This window comes from Aptenodytes patagonicus, chromosome 21 (genome assembly GCF_965638725.1).
Source record: "Aptenodytes patagonicus chromosome 21, bAptPat1.pri.cur, whole genome shotgun sequence".
Classification (NCBI taxonomy): Eukaryota; Metazoa; Chordata; class Aves; order Sphenisciformes; family Spheniscidae; genus Aptenodytes; species Aptenodytes patagonicus.
The window spans coordinates 2,136,762-2,155,790 of record NC_134969.1 but is presented as its reverse complement, the minus strand read 5'-3'; the positions used below and the strand labels follow the sequence as shown (position 1 = coordinate 2,155,790).

The following is a 19,029-nucleotide window of genomic DNA, read 5'->3' as shown; positions in this document are numbered from 1 at the left end:
GAAACAGCTATATAAAAAGGTGACTAGTGAATAGCCCAAAGACAGCACTGCAGAAACCCATAGCCCCGGTGTCTTGCCCTCCCCTGGCTTTCCTTGCAGGCTTAGTGCTAAGTGACAACTGTTGATTTTATTACAGAAGTCTGTTTGGTAACATTTTAAACTGGCATTATTAGATCCCAAACACTATACTCCTAATACTGTGTTGACAGAGCCCAAAAACAGCTAATGTACATTTCTCACAGACCATTACAGTTTTATAACTTATAAGCCTTCTCCTTACACTTGGCTAAGGTGATTCACGTAATAGATTTACATAAGGAACATTTGTTTTAAAGCAATCTCATTAGATTCTTGCTTGCCATAATCAAGGACAGAAATTCCAATGCAACTCCCATTGCCTGATAACTGTCCTAAAACCAGACTTTTACGAAGCTGCAGAAGCAGCAGTAACTGAAGGAACTCGCTGCCACACAACATCATTCGAGATCAAGTATTCAAGCTGGATCACAAGGACACAAGTAGCACAAGATAAACAGGCTATGGTAAAAAAGAAAGTTTAAAGCTTCTTACACACATACTCGGACGTCTATCCCACATCCTCTTATAGAGCAGCTAAGTCTTTCTTACGGAGAGGGCAAAAGATCACTCGTGATACAAAGCACTCTGACCCCTTAAGAAATACCTGTAAGTATATATTTGATTCAGAGTATTTCCTCTCCTCATATATTATATGGAATGAAAAAAGCACCCATAGAATAAAATCAGATCTTTAATTTTGGGGGCCACCATCCTCTCTCTGACCATGGGGTCAGGTACTAGTACACTGCAATTTCCACTCCAGGCATTTTCTCCCTAAAGTTGCCACCAGCTCCCTGTCAACTTCCAGAGACAGTGAGTGAGCTTCCCTGCTGTTCTTACTCTGGCTCTAATTTAGTAAACCTAAATATTATTTCAAACAGATTGAACTCTGACTAATGAAAGCTGACATGCTCTGCCCAAGAACCTTATTAAAGCAAAATTTCCAGTTATCAGCAAAGTTTACATAGTTGCCAGCTAGTGATGGCAGTCAAGTTTGAATGTCAGCAAAGAAGTACTTACCCGCTCTCAGCATAAAATCCATTGTCTGTACAAGCTGGAAAAACAATTGCTCCTGTTTATTAGAAATAAAAGGTCCCAGGATTTTTACGGATTCAAGATAGTTTTACTGTGCACAGAACTGAGGAAGAGTGCCACAGTTTTTACTAATATATTTTACAGTTTCATTAAAATGGCTTATTAAAACCCTTCACGCACTAAAAAAATCCAGGAAACGCATGGACCAGTTTTAATAAAAACATGCAATGGACAGCAGAACCTGTCCATTTTTCTTCTTCTAATCACCACACAGTGTTTTACCATTATCTAGGAATTAGTTAACAGCAGTCTGTGCTTTTTATATCCAAAGTAGATCTGTTCTCTCTGAACTAAGCTTTTTGCATCATAGATTCTGTTCACAGTCTATGTACTGGGAGGACCCCACTCTACAGATGTTGCTTTTAATTCAGGGCAACATTTACATGTCTGCTTACCTGCAAGCAAGTGCACATATCCCATAGGAGTCAGTGAGAATTAAGTGCTACCTAAAACATTGCCCTTAAGCATGTGTTTGTATTTTCTAGTTACAGGGCCTTAAAAGAAAAGGATGGCCTATGCATAAGGGCATGAAATTGTAAAAGAGGGTTTGTTCTCAGTCTTTCCACAGATTCCACGTTGACTGAAGAGACAATTTTCATGGGAACCTCTGGGCTTCCCGGACCTCTAAAAATTAGTAAACCTAACCATCTCGCCAGGCCCTTAACTTCAGATATTCATTTGTGTCTGTCTAGTGTCCGTGGAGCAAGCAGAAGAAAATGGGCTGCCTGACAGCACAAAAGGTGACCAAACAGTCCCCCCCACTTCAGATCAAACAGCCTTTCTGCCCACAAAAGATGGAGTGCCCCCATTAGTGCTAAAACTAAACTTATTCAGAAGGAAGCAGGTAATACTGCTTCCATAAGAAAAATATCTATATAGTAAACTCCTACCCTCTGTGCCACTGATTTCCATAACTCCTGCAGTGAAAATCTGCACTAGAAACAAGATGAAATTCGTCCTGTTCCTCACTAGAGGCAGCTGCAGTCAAAATAAAAGTTACTCCTCCTCTTAAGCCTTCAACCAACACAGACAACTGAAAATTTTCCCTTCTTTTGATGTCCTCATCTCCTCCAAGCAAGAGCACAGGCAATATCCTCTTGAAGAAACAATGATTTTGTAGATGAGGCACTTAGGGACATGGTTTAGTGGGCATGGTGGTGTTGGGTTGACGGTTGGACTTGATCTTAGAGGTCTTTTCCAACCTCAATGATTCTATGATTCTATGATTTAACAAGGCCAGTGCACAAATCACTCCTGTAAGACCTCAGCACTCCTGTTCTAAAGACCCAGAAACAGCCAAGCTTGGCAGGACGCCCTGCCTTGTTTTGACCTGGCTGGTAAACTGTCCTCATGCCTTCCTCCCTAAATCTGCAGCCCAGGCAAATTTAAAGCATGGGGATCAACATGATGGCAGACAGAATATGAAATAATTCCCCAATGGCCTCATGCACAAAACAGTAATGCTGACATCACTGTTATTTAGTGTAGCAATAAAAAAAATATATACACTAATGAGAAAGAAAAGCAAACTCTGTTCCTTGTTTTTATTAAGGACCATAACAAGAAGGTGAGGGCAGTAATAACAGCACAAATAATCATCTTCCATTTCTTCTCTGGCCAAATGGATTATTGAGTGATTATCCCCTTAAGTTGCTTGGAGCCAACACTGATTGTGTGAGATTTTCAATGTGTTTTTCATTGGCTTAATTCTGCTCCTACTGTGAGGAACCAAACTAAACCGGTGCCAGAAATACCACTTCATAAGCTTGCCCTTGCTTCACAGTATGGCAAAAATCAATATACCAAAACAAATCAACACAGAAATCCTCCACTCTATTTGCATCCTCCTTCATTCTTTGCCTCAGGTTTGCCACAGACATCGCAAATATTTCTCGTGCATGACTCTCCATTAGCAGCAGAACAGCAAAATCTGCTTCACAGAACAGCTTTGCTAGAACCAATGTCAGTAAAAACTAGCTGCTGTTGCAACCACCACCTCTTTACAGGTTCTCCGCAGTGCCATGAGCACTGACGCCCCTCCGCATGCCAGTGGCTGCTAAGGCTGAAGGCCTGGACCATACACTGAGGGTCTGGTTGTGCTGCTCTCCACTCCTCACAGAGCCCAACCGACCATCTAGCCTCTGCGATATATCACCATCTTCCCTAATGCCATGAAGTCCCTCCCCAGTGGGAAATTGTCCTATCAACCTATGAAAGGTGTTGAGCACCAAAGATGCACTGACTGCTCTGCTCAGCAGGTTCAACTCGCAGTTGAACACGTCTTTTGCCCTAGAAAAAGAACAGTCAGCCAAGGACAGCCCACATCTCAGTCCCTTCGCAAATGGCTCTCACCTCCATCTGTTGCATATTATACTGTTCCACTGTATCAAGTACAACTGTATCATATACTGTGACGCAGGCTCCCATCTTGGAGTGCAGGTGCCATAATTAAAACAGAGCACATTCTTTTTCTGGTAGGATGCCCACCATCAGCTCAGGCTGCAATCAAAATAGTTATTGCAGCTGGCAATCCAACAGCCTTTAAAGCATAAATGCTAGAGAAATGTCTCAGAACATCTAATGAAAACACATTGGATTGCATCGTTTAACCCAGCATTAAATTACACTACACCATACTTCAGTGATTTTTTCCCGCGTGTAATTTAAAGGCACCTATTAAAGAAAATTTCCCATCAAATGAACCACTCTCTTCACTATATACAGTTTAACTGACATGGTTCTGTAAGCGCTAGTCTGACACCCCTGCGCTATCCCAGGACAATATTTAAGCTAAGTCAGGTGTAAGGCACCATGTTGAGAAAACAACAGCTCAGAGTGAGAGCTGCCCTTTGGAAAACAGTCTGGAATGAGCAGGTGAGTTGTCTTTCACACTGTGTGCCCAGCTAACAAGGCAGCAGTCAACCTGAAGCCATTTGAAAGGTGCATTCATGAAGTATTCAACTAATCCATTATCAACTGGGGCCAACAGAAAGAGCGCAATAACTTCCAACTGACTTTGAATCAAGTTTTGTATGCCTTATTCAGCTAGACAGCTGGCTCTGTCCATTCCTCACACAGCAATGAGGAAACTCACTAGCTCCAATGAGAGGCTAAATACATGTTCAGTCTTTCCTCTGAAAAATGGGTATGAGTGATTTTAATTAACATTTGCAACTTTCTCAATCTCGATGAAAAGGATGTGTAAGCATTGTACTCCAGCTGCTGCAGGGAGAACACCTTCAGAAATACATATGTATGTACATTTAAAAATTAAAGTCTTAGGGAAAACTGGAAACACAGCCACATGCAAAGTCAGTGGTCACTCAGAGATGTCCTCCTCAAGGCTGCTTCATGGAATGTATGCCAAGAATAAAAGAACAAAAGCAGAGATCAGGGAATTTACCCACAGCAATCCATCCCATCTCAGATCTCATTACAGGTAACATTTTTTTCTTTAAAGACAATTGCTGGTGGGTGTAGGGTAAAGTAGTCTATGGGGGCAAAAACCATCTTGTCATTCCTATCAATAACTTAGTTTTAGAAATCATCTTTCATCCTGAAGGAGTTTAATGTTTCCTCCAAATCATGGGCCAAATCCCAAGAGAATCACCCTGCATTTCAAATACTACTTTACAAAGCTGGCAAAAACGCGAAGCATAGATGCCCTAGGCACAAGGACTTCAATATGTGCAGCAAAACTGAAGCTGACAGGCCTTTGTTTCTCACATATCATCGTCTGCAAGATTCAGCGCTAGCCCTGCCTCCAGGAGGGCTTTCCACGCCACCACTCTGCAGCCCAGCCAGTAACCTGCTCCAGTGTCATGATGGCTCCTACAGCTCCTCCTCCCCGGCACCCAGAACTTCTCTGCCTGGCTCATCCCCTGCAGCTCGCCCGTAGGCTGCTGCCGCCTCAGCCCCTTTCACACATCTGATCCCTTCTATTTTCAGCCACAACTGTGCAAATCTTTTCCCCCATTTTCAGTAAGTGTGGATGAAAGACGCCTGAGGAGACAGCTGACTCTCTGCTAGCACTTCCTCAGGCTTGTCTGGTTCAGAGTTTTTTCCCCCGCAGTGGTTGTGAGTTTTTCTCCCTTACTCTCTGTATTACCTTATTAAAGAAACAAGCAATTACAATGAGATGTTAGCTTGATTTTTTTTTTTTAAACCATATTGACAGAATAACTGGTACCATAACGTTCTCATTAATCATCAATAAAACAAGCAGAGCATAATATGAGAACACTTCCAGCTAATGCAGAATACAGACATTTAAAAGCCATTTCTGTCTGCAAGGCAGAACTCACTGGTGTTACTTAGACAGTTGTCCTTTAATTTTGATGCCTGTAAGGCTGAAATGATGCTCTGGACCAAAAAAGTCTCAGCCAGCCTAAAAGGATACTGTAATGACATAAGAAAACCAGTATCAGTTCATATTTGGATTTATTCAACTTGTTGGAATGATTTATGCTCAAAACCAAGCTGCTTTTATTTGAGTCAAGCTACAAACAGATCCTGAACAAGTATCTTCAGAGGCATGTTGCAAGCAGCAACTCCTTGTGTATTCTCTGTTCATATTTCACCAAGCAACTCCAAGCTACTTTGCTGCCAACCAACACCACATGTCCCATTTTACTCCATGCTACTTTCCAACCATCCCCTCCGCTGAGCTGGATGATAATTACGTTGCTTCTAAACTAATATAATCCATTGGCTCTGACATGCATTACTAAATATTTTTCTTATCAAGACAGTAACAAGCATTAAGGAAAAAAAAGCTTTCTCTGTCCCTTAAACTCACTCATGATGACATATACTACACCTACTTTTTTTCCAGAAAGTTAATCTAGCACTTTGCAAACAGTTCTCAATTTAACATCATACAATCAAAACCCCATGTGCCAGCAGGACTTAGGAATCAACTGCACTTTCTTCCCTTCTCCAAGCCAAGTATAATTCATCAAGCCACAAGAGTCCTTTGCTTACCTCTGACACTGACAAAGGCTTCATTAACTAACACAGTCTCTAGGGACAGTCACAGGGCTCAAATTCCGGCCTGGATGGATTTCTTCGCTCATTTAAAATGGGGTTTGGGTCAATTCCCACTAGAAAAGTGTTATTCATAGAGCCTAAAGCCAGCACAGCCATCTCAAATATGAGGCCTTTGTGGCTCAAGCTGGGAACAGGTACTAAGCATCAAATTTCAATAAATTTAATTTTCCATACAATGCAATAGAGTAGGAAGACCATGGACTTGGGATTTATTTTATTATTTTTATCCTGTCCCTTCCATGCTCATTTTTCCTGTACTTTCTCAGGTAGCAGTGAGATGCAAGCAGATCTCTGACAAAATTTGGCAACTATATTCTCTGACTTGTTATTACAAACCAAAAAAGAAGAACACCAATTCACAGAAAAGTTCACCAAATTTTAGTAACCTCTTGGCAAATCTGAGCTGATATTCTGAATAAACAAAGACAAGTTTGGATATAAACCAAGTGAAGCTCAGCGGTGTCAATTCAAAACTTGGCAGTTTTAGGTTATTTCTGGCTTCCTCAAAAAAAAATCAGGGGTGTGAAATCCACTAAATGGGAAAAATAAGGTCTCAGAACCCCCTGCAAATCACACAAGGCTTACTGCTAAATGCAATGCAACTGGTGAACAACAAGAAAGCATTACCATACTGGAGGTGTTGCAAATACCCCAATATTCACACCAGCCCTTTAGTGACATTAACTCTTCTGCTGCATGCTGTGCAAAAAGTGTCCTACAGCCTGAAGAACTTTAAATGTAAACAGACATGAATGTTCAAAACAGCTTTAAAAGCAAGAAAGGCAGAGTAAACATATAAGTTCTCAGGCCAGCAGCATTCTGAACAGAAGTGCCACTTTAACTCATTCGAGCTTGTTCAGCTGGGAGGCAGCTTTTGAAACCACAATGCTGGAAGTCGCAACTCCATGGCTACGCTCTCAGGTATGCCACTAGCCTGCTAAGATTTTAGGCAATCCTCTGAACCCCGAGTTCCTTCTGCACCCCAGTCCCTGCCACATACAAGCCTGACCACCCACAAGTCGTGCAGGGATGCTTAGAAGCCTCAATGAGAACATACGGAGATTCCCAGATGAAAGGCACCAAGCATTAGATTCATGGCAAGCACGTACTGTGGGACTGAAGATAAGATATAAACTACCATTAGTTTCAAATGCTGTTGTAGGTGACACAATCAAGCAAAAACTTTAATTATGGCTTTGTTAGTATATGTGCATACTACACACGCATCCCTGTTCCTCCTGTTTTCTCTATCTGAATTCTCAAGCAGCTAAAGCTATACAACTGTAAAGAGCCAAAGCTGACATGCGGAGTGAATCCAGGTCTCATCTGCCAAGTCTGTGCATCCCTTTTATTCTTTATGTATACAAAAATCAGGATTTGAGCTAGACTTTAGTCATCAGCACTGAGAGAGTCCTTACTTCCCGCAAGTGAATATTAAGCCGCAGCATCAGGCAAGCACTGCTCTGCCTACATGATCCTGGGACAGCCAGCTTAGATCCATCTGGGGGATTTCCACAAACTGCAGTCCCACTTCCCACCACAATATAGGTGTGCCTACGCTAATTCCTTAAGATTTTAATTTATAACAGCACATAATAAAACAAAATTTTTTGGCAACAGATGAGAAGGAAACAGTAGAAATTCACTTTATAGAAAGAATTAAAAAAAGCGCCCAAATGGAACAAAAACAATGCAAGTTGTCCTCCATAGCCAGTGCAGTCAAAAAAAGTAGGTTAATAAGAAATTTGATTTTTAGAAAATATGTTGTATGATGAAAAAAGTGAAACAAATCCCATTGTTCCCACCAATGAAGACTTATCCAAAAAGACTAATATTGATTCATGTCATATCTAATTCTTTATTCACTTGCACCTTGTGCGAATGCTGAATATTGAGCAGAAATGGGAGAAAAATGTTGCTAACTGCTAACGTTCAGCAGGAGAGCCCAGTAATGCACAAAGCACCAGAGGTAAAAAGCCCTGGGTTGGAATCCAGCAGCACCAGAGGTACTGCTTGCCCTGGTGCTAGTCACTTTTCTGTTTCCATGCTCCTCCTTTGCCACAACTGGGAACAACTCAAGTGAGAGGATGTCTTGCCATGCACCTGGGTAGCTAAAGGGCCCAATTTCAATAGCTAAAAAAATGTTATATAAAAATGCTAGAACCACAGAATTTCACACATCAATATACACACAGATCAGTGACATCATAAGCTATCAAACAGTTCAAATGAAAATATTTATCTCCTTCCTAAACCTTTTATTCCAGTATAGCAGCTCTAATCAGCTGTAAGCCTAAATATTATAAAAAAAATCATGAGAGATATAAGGACAATTACTGCATCTTTGGACAGCAGAAGCCTTTATGTTTTCCAAACAGCTACAAAATTGCAAACAGTCAATTACATTCTTTATTAAGAAAAAGGACCAGACTTCAGCAGTTGCTCTTGCAGCACACCAAAATCCAAGCCTGAGTAGTCTAAAAGGAGCCGGGCCACCCTCTGCCACCCAACAGGAGCATAATGAATTAGAGTCACCCTGCACTGAAGATTTGTCAATTTTCTGTTTGCAACTGCAAATACCAGCACTCCACAATTTCACTGTATCTTCAATGATCTCATAAGATCGTATCATCTCCTGCAGACTTTCATTAATTCTGATAAAAGGGAAATATACACTGTCTAAAGAGGTGCTTTGCCTGAGAAACTCTCAGGGTCAGACTTTACAGATACAAAAACTTCTTGACCTAAAGATTCACTGCATTCAAAAGATAGCATGAAAGTGCATACATTTTTCCTCCCTTCAAGGAAAATAGATTAAAAGGCATAGCTGTGAACTTTATCTGTTTTGTACTTCGATTCTCCTTCCCCACCCTAGCATACAGACCCTCCCACTGGGGGCTTTTAAGCATTTTACAAATTTACCTTGCGAAAATAAAACATTATGTCATTTTACAGATGGGAAAACTTGAGAGAAGTAATTTGCCCAATGCCACTGAGCAGAGCAGCTGCTGGGCTCAGAACAGGACTAAGACATACATCCGACTTCTGTGCTGGAGGGATCACCAGCACACCTCAGTGCTCTGCCAGTGCCGCTTTTATCACCACCCCTGCACATCCATCGCTTTGCTGCATTGCTCACGGCATCCTCTTCATGGGAGACCGACACTAATTATCAGTGAAGAAAGTGGCCGTCTTGATGCTAACGGATGTCAATATCTATTGACTAAAAGTGAAATTATTTTTGAAGACCTGATTCTGTACTAATAAAGTTGAGAGACTTTTTGTACAGGTTCTTATGCAAGTAGGATCAGACTGTAGTCACCTTCTCATCATACAGTTCTGCAGTAACACAGCAATTGGGCAGCCCGAGTTCAATAACTAATAGCTAACAGCTAATAACTCACTGTGCTGCCTAAGGCAACTCACCGAACTTCCCTGTGCCGCTTCCTCCCTTCTACGAGAATACAGTAGACTTGTTCCTTCTCAAAGCACTGTAATCTAAAGATGAGAAGCACCATGCAAGGGCTATGGGTTAGTTCAATTTCTCTCCCTCCACTGTTAAAAAAAAAATCTAATCTCACTTGCTCTGACCCCAAAAGCTCACCCACTAGTTCTGTAGATTGCCACTCCTGCTAAAAGAATAAAAGCAGCTCTGTCTAAAATAAACGACTCGAGATGACTAGAAGCGTCTGTGACTATCACTTTAAACACCACATACATACATGCATAAAAAGATTATAAACTTTCTCTGTATAGAACAGTTATTAGTAGAGCACCGGGCAGCTGTTGTCTTCATCATTAGCCATCTTTGCTAAGGAAAAGAAGCAACTCCATGGAAGCTGTTAGAGATCTCACCATGCAGATGTAATTTACCTGGAACACTGTAGGTGTGGGTTCTGCAGGGTCTACAGTGATCATATGTCAGATCACATTCAGACTTCACAATACTCTACTTCTGTTGTCTAAAAGGCTTGCAGACACTGTATTAAGAGTCCACCTGAATTAAAACCAAACATCAGCTAGAGGGATCTAGAGAAGAACACATGATCCTGGGCTTCAGTAATTACTTCATATTATCAAGAGCAAAGCCCTGTGTTGTCAGACAATGCAGATAAACTGCAAGAGGAAAAGCTGAGGAGGGAAGTGTAATACATTATGCAACAAGAGGTTAACAGTAGAGTCCAATAAAACTCCTGTCTCCGTGCACTGCACATTGGATTTCAGTGGCCAGCAAACACAGCAGCAGCATCCTACAGCAGGGCACTTCATGGGCATTTCCCCTTCCTTCTCTCCCATAGCTCAACATCAAAGGAACAGGAGGCTTTCATGAGTTGCATCAACTTGGGCACAGAAGACTAAGGACACCATGATCCTTCCCAGAATTTCCACATACTACTTAAATCCACCCGTTTAAAACCTACCTCAATTACTAGTGGCATTCAGCGCTCACAGATCTATCAAAAGCAGACAGTTCCAGTGCAGAGTTTTAATTAAAATCTATTAGATGTTGTCCAATTACAGAAAATCTTTCTACACTTGATACACTTAGCATACCTTAATACAAAGCAAGAGTCATTGTCAAGGTTTGCTAGTAGATTTTACTTGTAAACATGGTTAAATCAGCAGTTTAGAGGGAAAACAAAGACAACTCTGAAAACAAAATATTATTTGAGTAACAGCAACACCTTAAGGCCCAAACAACCCCCTGTACTAAACACAGCCGGGAGAGCCATTCCTGGAAAAAAAAAAATCTATAGTCCAACAGACAAAATGCAGAACAACAGCCAGCAAACTACTTCCCCAATTAGTATTTTATCCAGTGGCCATGAATAAAAGGCTCCCATTTTCAACAAGATTCTATTTCACCAAATATGGTACAGGCCACAATGCAATGGCAGGCCTTGCTGCAGACAAATTGTGTTCGTACAGGACAAGCAGTGTTGTGAGAGAGCAGATCCTTTAACCCTGAAACCAGGGCCAAAGCTACTCAATCACCTCACCTCTCCATCTGCTCAACAGGCTGCAGAAAGATCAGAGTCAGGCCTCCTCCCAAGCCTGCTGTATTCAGCATGGTGGCAGGGAAAAAGCTCCCACCCCAATTTAATCATCAGCTTTTATCACTCATCCTGATGCACAATCTCCTAATAAATACGGAAAAATTTAATACAGCCTCTCAAAAATTGAGCATCCCTAGATGCAGTTGCGTTAACTCCATCAGCTTTCCTGGACTTTCAGATCTAGTTCCATCAATTATCTCACAGACGAAGTTTAAATATTCAGCACTTCCTCAGAACAAAACAGGGCCATTGGCAAAAGGCCCTAATGTCGCTGGAGCAGCTCAAACAAATATCTTCTCAGGGGAAACAAAAAGCATATTTTATTCTACAAAGCAGAAAACAAATTTAAGTGGGTTTTTGTTGTGGGTTTTTCTTTTCCCCATGGAGTTAATGTGAAGCAACAAAAGACTAAGGAGAAAAGGGAGGTAGGATTCTGAAGTTCACTAAAGATGACAAGAGGATTTAGCTGACCCTCCATTTTATTTATCTTTATCCTTAGTAAAAAGAACCGTAGTCACCTTGGAGATACGAGGTAGCTACAAAGGAATACGTCACAGGACCAAAGGTGACTCCACACAAAATCCTAATATAAGTTCTGCCTATTACCAGATGGCAAACGCTGTTTCTCCAGGAATTTCTTTAACAGCATTGAACTCCAGAAAATCCAGTACCTCTGAAGCCAGAACCCCAGAATGTTATTTTAACCCAGGTTTGCATCTCTGCAAGTGAGAGCATATGGCACATGGGGGGAATTCTCTCCTTGCCTGTTCCCTTTGTCTCCTCCTCTCCTCCTCCCTTCCATTGTTTAAGATGAAAAGCTTTGTTCTCTTGATTGGTAATTAAGTACAAGTCACCCAGTCCAATTTTTCAAAGAGTAATTAAAAGGTTATCAAGGAGAAACAGGCAAGATACAGGTATTCCTGTTGTATCTGCAAATAGGTCACCCCAGTAGATAATTCAACTCTTAATCACTAGTATCACATAATTTTAAGTTCAAACAAAATACTTAATCTTTCCATCAATTAAATATGGCCAGAGAGATCATATGGTTCTTAACTGCATACACAGCATACCGATGGCAATCTTCCTCTTAACTCTTCAGTTATTTGTCAGGGAGGAAGGATGAGCATCTCTAATAAGCAACAGCAACTTTAACAGAAGACACTGCATAATGTTGAGACGTGAGTTAGAAGATAAGTTATTCACAGTGCCAGGGAGCTAAAGGCAGTATAGATTTCTTCTTTGCTTTAAGTATGAAGCTATTGCAGTAATGATTTGCAAACATTTTCTCTAACCATACACACTCTGTAGACATCAGAATGGGACAGTTCCTCACAGCTGTGTAAATATACACCTCCTAGTAAGCTCTGTGGAAATGCAAACTGCACTACTGAGGTTCTGGCTATAATAAAGACTTATTTTTCTTGATACACTGGCTCAAACAAACATTTTCTTAGCCAAGTAAATTCAGTATCATAGAAACATTTCCTTTGAACAGGAAAGGTAGACCAGAAGACAATGCAATTACCTACCCGCATCACATGGGAAGGAAAGCTCACAGGTTGTAAGATCATAAAAAGTTACCCCAGCATTGTTCAGCGCGTATGCAAGTGAGCAGTCCCTCCTGGTAATAAATACTGCATCTTCTGTCCCTTGGGCTTTCCAAAGTACTTTTAAACATCTTTGGAAGGAAAAAAACAAATCTGATTTTCTAAATTCACCAGTCCTATTTTGAGTGTAAATTCAATGGCTCCCTTCAAGAAAACAGAATTAGGTATCTGAAATGACTGACTTACCAGATATATTGTAAATATATTTTCCCTGGATCTGATTGCAAGTCTGAAACTTCAAATAAGGAAATTAGCAACTAATTTAAGATTCTCACATTAAAAGCGTCCTGCAAATTATCAGCAGCAGATGAAAAAGTTTGAAGATGTCACATGGCTTTCTTGTTAACTACTGGCTGGTTATGTCACATAATAACAGTCTGACACAAGAAGGTGCAAGGAGTCTCCCAAATCCCGTAGCAATCTTAGATCCATAAATAACTCCAAATATTCAAATTTTAGTCAGGTGTCTGCTGAGCTTCTAAGCCCAGCACAGTGGGAAACCAATCAGGAAACTAACCTGATTGGAACATTCTCTTAACAATGACACAATCAGCAAAGCACAATGGGAATTTGCAGAGAGACTATTCTTGAGTAACTGCATTTTTTTAGATCAGGTCTCCACATGCATCCCCTCTGATCCCACTGGCAGTTCAGAATAGTTAGGAACTTGAAGGAGAGTTTGGTCTGGTGCAATGAGCACAAACACTGCTTAAGAGAAGGAAAAGTCACCTTTAGGCACCAAAGGGAAGTACAAGTCTCATCTGAGCTCGTGAGTAGCTCTCCTACTCAAGTCAAGGGAGAGACAAATCTACAGCCACCACTGTTCTCAGGTTTCAAAGAAGATTCCATTACAGTGGTGCCTGCTGAAAGCCAGTGTATGATGTTGGGAAAAAACCAAATTATTTGAGAGAAGCTGAAGGAGCAAGGACTCAGAAACAAGCTCCGATTTTAGCAAACAAAGCAAAGTCATGGCACTGAAAGATGACAACAGCCCTGGATGTCTAAATTAAGACACTGAAACGCATTTAATATTCACATACTCGTCACAAATGCACGACACAAATTCCCTAATATACAGTAAAGCAGTTTATTAGCAAATGTCTCATTGGATTAAGTCTGCTCTTATTCTATTAGGGAACTTTCACACCACATTAAATTGCAAGACAACAGGGTGTTTGCCAGCACACGATGAACACAATTATTAACCCCTTCTCAGAAATGCACATAGACATGACACTGACACAGCAGGCCAAGGAACCTCTTGGGAATATATGGCTTAAATGGAACAGCAGGGTATTGGCACAACTAACTGTTCTCCATCCCTCAGCAGCAGAAAACATCATCAACACCAAGATCATTCTCTTCTCCCAATCAAGCAGGCATGACCTACTGAAATACATCAGTGATGCTCAACAACATAAGCTCAAGAGCAGGAGAAGCAAAGAGATACAGTTCCCCTCTGTTAACCGTTTTGTTGATCAGCCTTGAACACACTGAACAAAACAGTTACCTTCTCTATAGAAGAATGCTTTTTTTCCTTCTCTTACACTTGCTTACAGCTTATTTTGTCCTGCCTCCTGGTAGCATGAGCTTTGATGAATGACGCATGGTCATCCATCTTCAAGTGCTGCACTTCGATGATGAATTGAGTACATTTGGAAAGCAGTCTTAAGAAAAAACAAAATTGATAGCCACTGGAAAAAAGGGAGAAAGAAGGAAAAAAAAGTTGGGCAACAGCTACAGAGTTCAATGAGGTGAGATTGATGTACAAAAAAAAATATTAGCTGAACAAAGAAGTGAGACACCAAACAGCACAGAGGAACAAGTTCCAGGTTTTGAAGTCACTAATCTAGAAATGTCCAGAGGAAGAATGCAAGTGTCCATCATGCAAGAGTCCATATCTCACTTTAAGTCCTCTATAAGTGCTTTCAGACCTCTAGAAAGCCTCCTCAATACCTCCACCCCCCTTTATTTCACTCTCCTCCATTGTACTAAATACACACCATTTCCTGAACACCTTATCTCCTCATTAGAGATGAAACATTCTCACATTGCTTTGTGCTCCTGGTTTCATCCCACAACTTACACTTACCTACCCAAGTTACACATGAAGTTCACCAGTGATGCAGAGGAGGGACCTTATTTGTCTCCTCACCTTCCCCCAATGCAGGGCTACAAATTATCAGGACAGTATCCAAGCTGTATCTGTTTTGTTGTACTGGTCAACTGTAAGAACATGCCCTTCCTGTTACTTCCATCTATAATCATATCATGCTTATGAGTAGCTCAGAGCAATACCTGGATGCAACTCATCTACAGTGTCTTACTAATTTACTCCACCATGACCCTACTTCTGAATTAATTTCATTCATGGGTTTTGCTTTTTTAGCAGAACCTCCCACCGACATCTAGAGGGCAAAAGGAAACATCTGACACTGCTGATGAGCAGAGCAGTTTGCCAGGGGGCTTCTCAGGGCAAGAGCAGCATTGACTAGTCACCATACAAAGTTTCCTGAGCGGGATTTTATACCAGATGTAGGCATCCTTTACGTAATACCCAAAGCAAAACACTATGCTACCTTCTGATTAAATGATGAGGTCCCATAATTAAGATGATTCTTAAGCACAAGATGAAGATATGATTTATTTGCATAACTGAAATCATCTACATAAAGAGCTGATTTTCACCAGTGTTTCTTTAACTCAGATTTTCCAGTTGGGTTAGACAAGACGCTGAGGTCAATGGATCTGTCCTAAACTGAAGTGGTTTGAAGTAAAATTAATTTCCAGGACTGTCCATGACTACAACATTCTTACTAGGGATTCTAACACTGGATGCTGCCACTGTTTCTATTACTTTTTGAATATATTACTGTCAGACTTAAGCTACAACCAGACACCACATCAGACAACAACAATCATGTCACAAGTCACCGAGCTGATTTCATCTATGCCTCAGATCTGGAGGTCTGAGATCATGACTCCTTCAAACGCAGAAGTCTGACATGTCATATAACATTCGCTACCACAGCAATACTTCCCCCCCCCCCCCCAAGTCAGCCTCTCATTTAACTTTTTATTAATACCAGGATGGTACCTGAAAGTCTGAGATAAGAATCCATGGAGAGTCTTCATACTAAACTATATTACTTGATAACTCCTTACCCCTAAAGATCCAACAGTTTAGTCAGACATGAGAGAATATCACCCCTGTCCAGCTGGTGAACAAGACTGCAAGGTAGGGAATCGCCCAAATGCACCCACAAAGCGTTTAGCAGAGCTATAAACTGAAACCCATTATCCATCCTCCCACTCAGAGAATCTCTTTTGGATTGAGGGAAGCTCCTCTGCACATTAGATCTGCTTTCCTCTTGCTCTATTTTCTAATTAACTTCTCCGGATGTCTAGAATGACTCTTGATAAATCATTACTGTCAGGCATTCAGAGTAACAGTTCAAATCTTATCAGAGATAAGAAATCAAAACAACTATATGAACTGCTCATGAAGTACTCCCAGTTTATTGCAGCATAAACCTCCAACCTAGATTTAATCCCAGTGGCAGAAATGGGAACATGTTTATAAACATCACTGTTATGAACAATGTACCTTGTTCTCAGATTCCCCTGCTGAGGCAGTCCATCGTAGATAGATAACACGTCAAAATCTTCCTCTAATGCAAAGGACTGGAAAACAAGCTGTATCCTGTTCTGCTCCTCAGCAGTGATTGTCCACGTGCAGTTTGCATAATTTGGATATCCATAGGGAAAGCCTGGACTCTGTATTGTCCCATTTGGACCCTGCAAAACGTGACTGCAGTTCTGGGCTGGCAAGACAAAAGACAAAAGAACAAGTCAAATGGTGTAGGATACACATTTAATATCTTCACCATCAAAACAAATCATACAGAATTCTTTCCACTAAATTTCTTTTACAGTTCATGGTCCCAGGGAACAGATAAATGTAAAATCTAAAGATGCATCTTTGTCCTCCCTGCAGGAACCTGGACCCCAGATACCCATCTCTTGGGCACTGCTCCCTCTAGCTGTTAACATAATGGGCTAATAACAGCTGGATTACAGCAGCTGCTGACTGTAACTGGGAAACAGATGCTTACTCAGACATCCTTTCACAACCCACGACAAAGTCCAATATACTCTTCATTATACACTGTGCATTTAGGGATTTAACACGTTTCAAGTGTGCCTTGCTGTGCTGGGTACCTCGAGCATGAGGGGTTCAGGGGCCACAACAAATCAGAATGACATTGCCAAAGCTGACCGTCTCTTTTACCTTTAGTTACACTTGAATAAGAGAGAAAATCAGGGCTCAACTATGCAGACAAAGAGACAGACCACCCCTCACCTTGAAAGGCCAAAAACTGTAATGGACATAATGCATAATGAGGAACTGAGTCACCAAATGAGTAGTCCGTCTGGACAAGACTGCATGAAAACTGAATGGCAAAAGATCAGCAATTAAAGTTGTCCCGACTCCAGAAAGAGCAGGACACAGTTCAAATACTTCAACGAACCCATTCTTGAATAGTTATTTGGAATAAAAAACAAAGAAAAACCCCAAATCTTTGCAACTTCTTAGAATAGCAGTTCTTTTTTCCCCATCCACATTCTTTCAGGTAAACATTGCTCACTAGCCTGAAACTACCCCCTAGAAGGGAGAAGAGCTGATGAGTTTTATACATGGCCTTTCTATGCAGGCTGCCGTAAGGAAAAGGCATGTTCCCACTCGGTCTCGGGTCTGCGTACCCCAAACTGGCAACTGTACCACTGCAAAGCAATAGGGACTCTGGCCCAGAGCCAAGAGCTGCCATCACCAGTAACACTACATACCCCTATTAGACCTGATGGGGGTACATAGGAAAGAAATCGTTGGCTAGACCCAGTCTTCTCAGGCTGCTTCGTTTTCTCACCCAGTTCTGAAAGGTTTCAGCTTCTCATGCAGGCTCAACACATAGGAATACTGATTGGAAGACATTTACTAAGGAGCTGCTGTAGAGCTACATCTTCTGAGAACAAAAGCCTAGTCCTGCACCCACCAGCTAAATACTTAACACCTCCCTCAAATCCACTTTCCTTCCCCAAAGCAGTACCTGTGAACACTCCATCCCAAAGATAAAGATCAACTGCCATGATATACAATTTCTGGATATATGAGGTTTTCTTCTCTCTGGGGAAACAGGTACATAAATATGTTTTGAGAACAACCCAAATAAATTCTCCTTAGCATTTTCCTCTCTTCACTGCTGCTTTACTCGAATGTCACTCCAAACTGGTATAACTTCTACTGGCTTTAATGGAATTAACTCCTCCACACCAAAGCGAAGCTCTGGACAGTTTGCAAGGCAACTGTTGTGAGACCGAAAGCAGAATTTCACCTTTATCCTATGGCCAGCAGAGCTGCTGATCACTGCTGCCTGCATTTGCTCTGGCTTTTCTTACTGATGCTGGATTGTTTAGCCCTGCTTATGTAGATAACCGAGGCTTTCAAGTTGAAATGAATTAGATTAGAAATTACTTCTTTGATTTCTCATTGCTTTTTTCAAAGGCAGCAATGGCATTTGCACTTCTGAGTGCCAACCAGCTACAGGTAAAGAACTGCAGAGTAGTGCTCATTAAAGCCAATTATAATTAGATTGACCTACTTTGGTGCAAAAATGCTTAGTGGAACTTCTCTCTGCAAGATGAAGTTCACACCTTTATGAATCTAAAACGGTCAATCATATTTACTATCCAGGGAATCTTTTTCTAGCATGTTTATTATACCAATGAGAGTTAGGACAGCCCCATAATCCACCGGGGACTAAAACTGAGCTAGGCACATAACTCATTAACAAAGGCAGATTACTTTGCATTTCTGTAGCACCTGGCATCTGCCTCTCCCAGTGCATTTTGTCAATACGTTATACATACAAGAGTGAGATCTACCTCCCTCCTCCACTTCAGCTCCATTTATTTGTAGAGTTCACTGAAAGGATGCATTAACTTGGTGCCAAAAAGCTGCACGGGACTGGCAATATTACCATTATCACAGAGCAGTAAAATTGGGCCTGGTTTGGTTTAATAACTTGGAGATTGCCAAAGATCTATGAGCTTCAGTTCTCCAAAATTTAGTCACATCTGCT

The 19,029-nt window shown here is 41.2% G+C and overlaps 1 protein-coding gene across 1 annotated transcript in view; it reads right to left on the bottom strand.

The window, feature by feature from the left end:
- Nucleotides 1-19,029, bottom strand: part of CSMD2 (CUB and Sushi multiple domains 2) — a 309,987-nt gene that overhangs the window by 264,544 nt on the left and 26,414 nt on the right. The window contains exon 2 of the mRNA XM_076357104.1: nt 16,497-16,713. Coding sequence (XP_076213219.1) covers nt 16,497-16,713 — 217 coding nt within the window. The remainder of the gene's footprint in view (nt 1-16,496; nt 16,714-19,029) is intronic.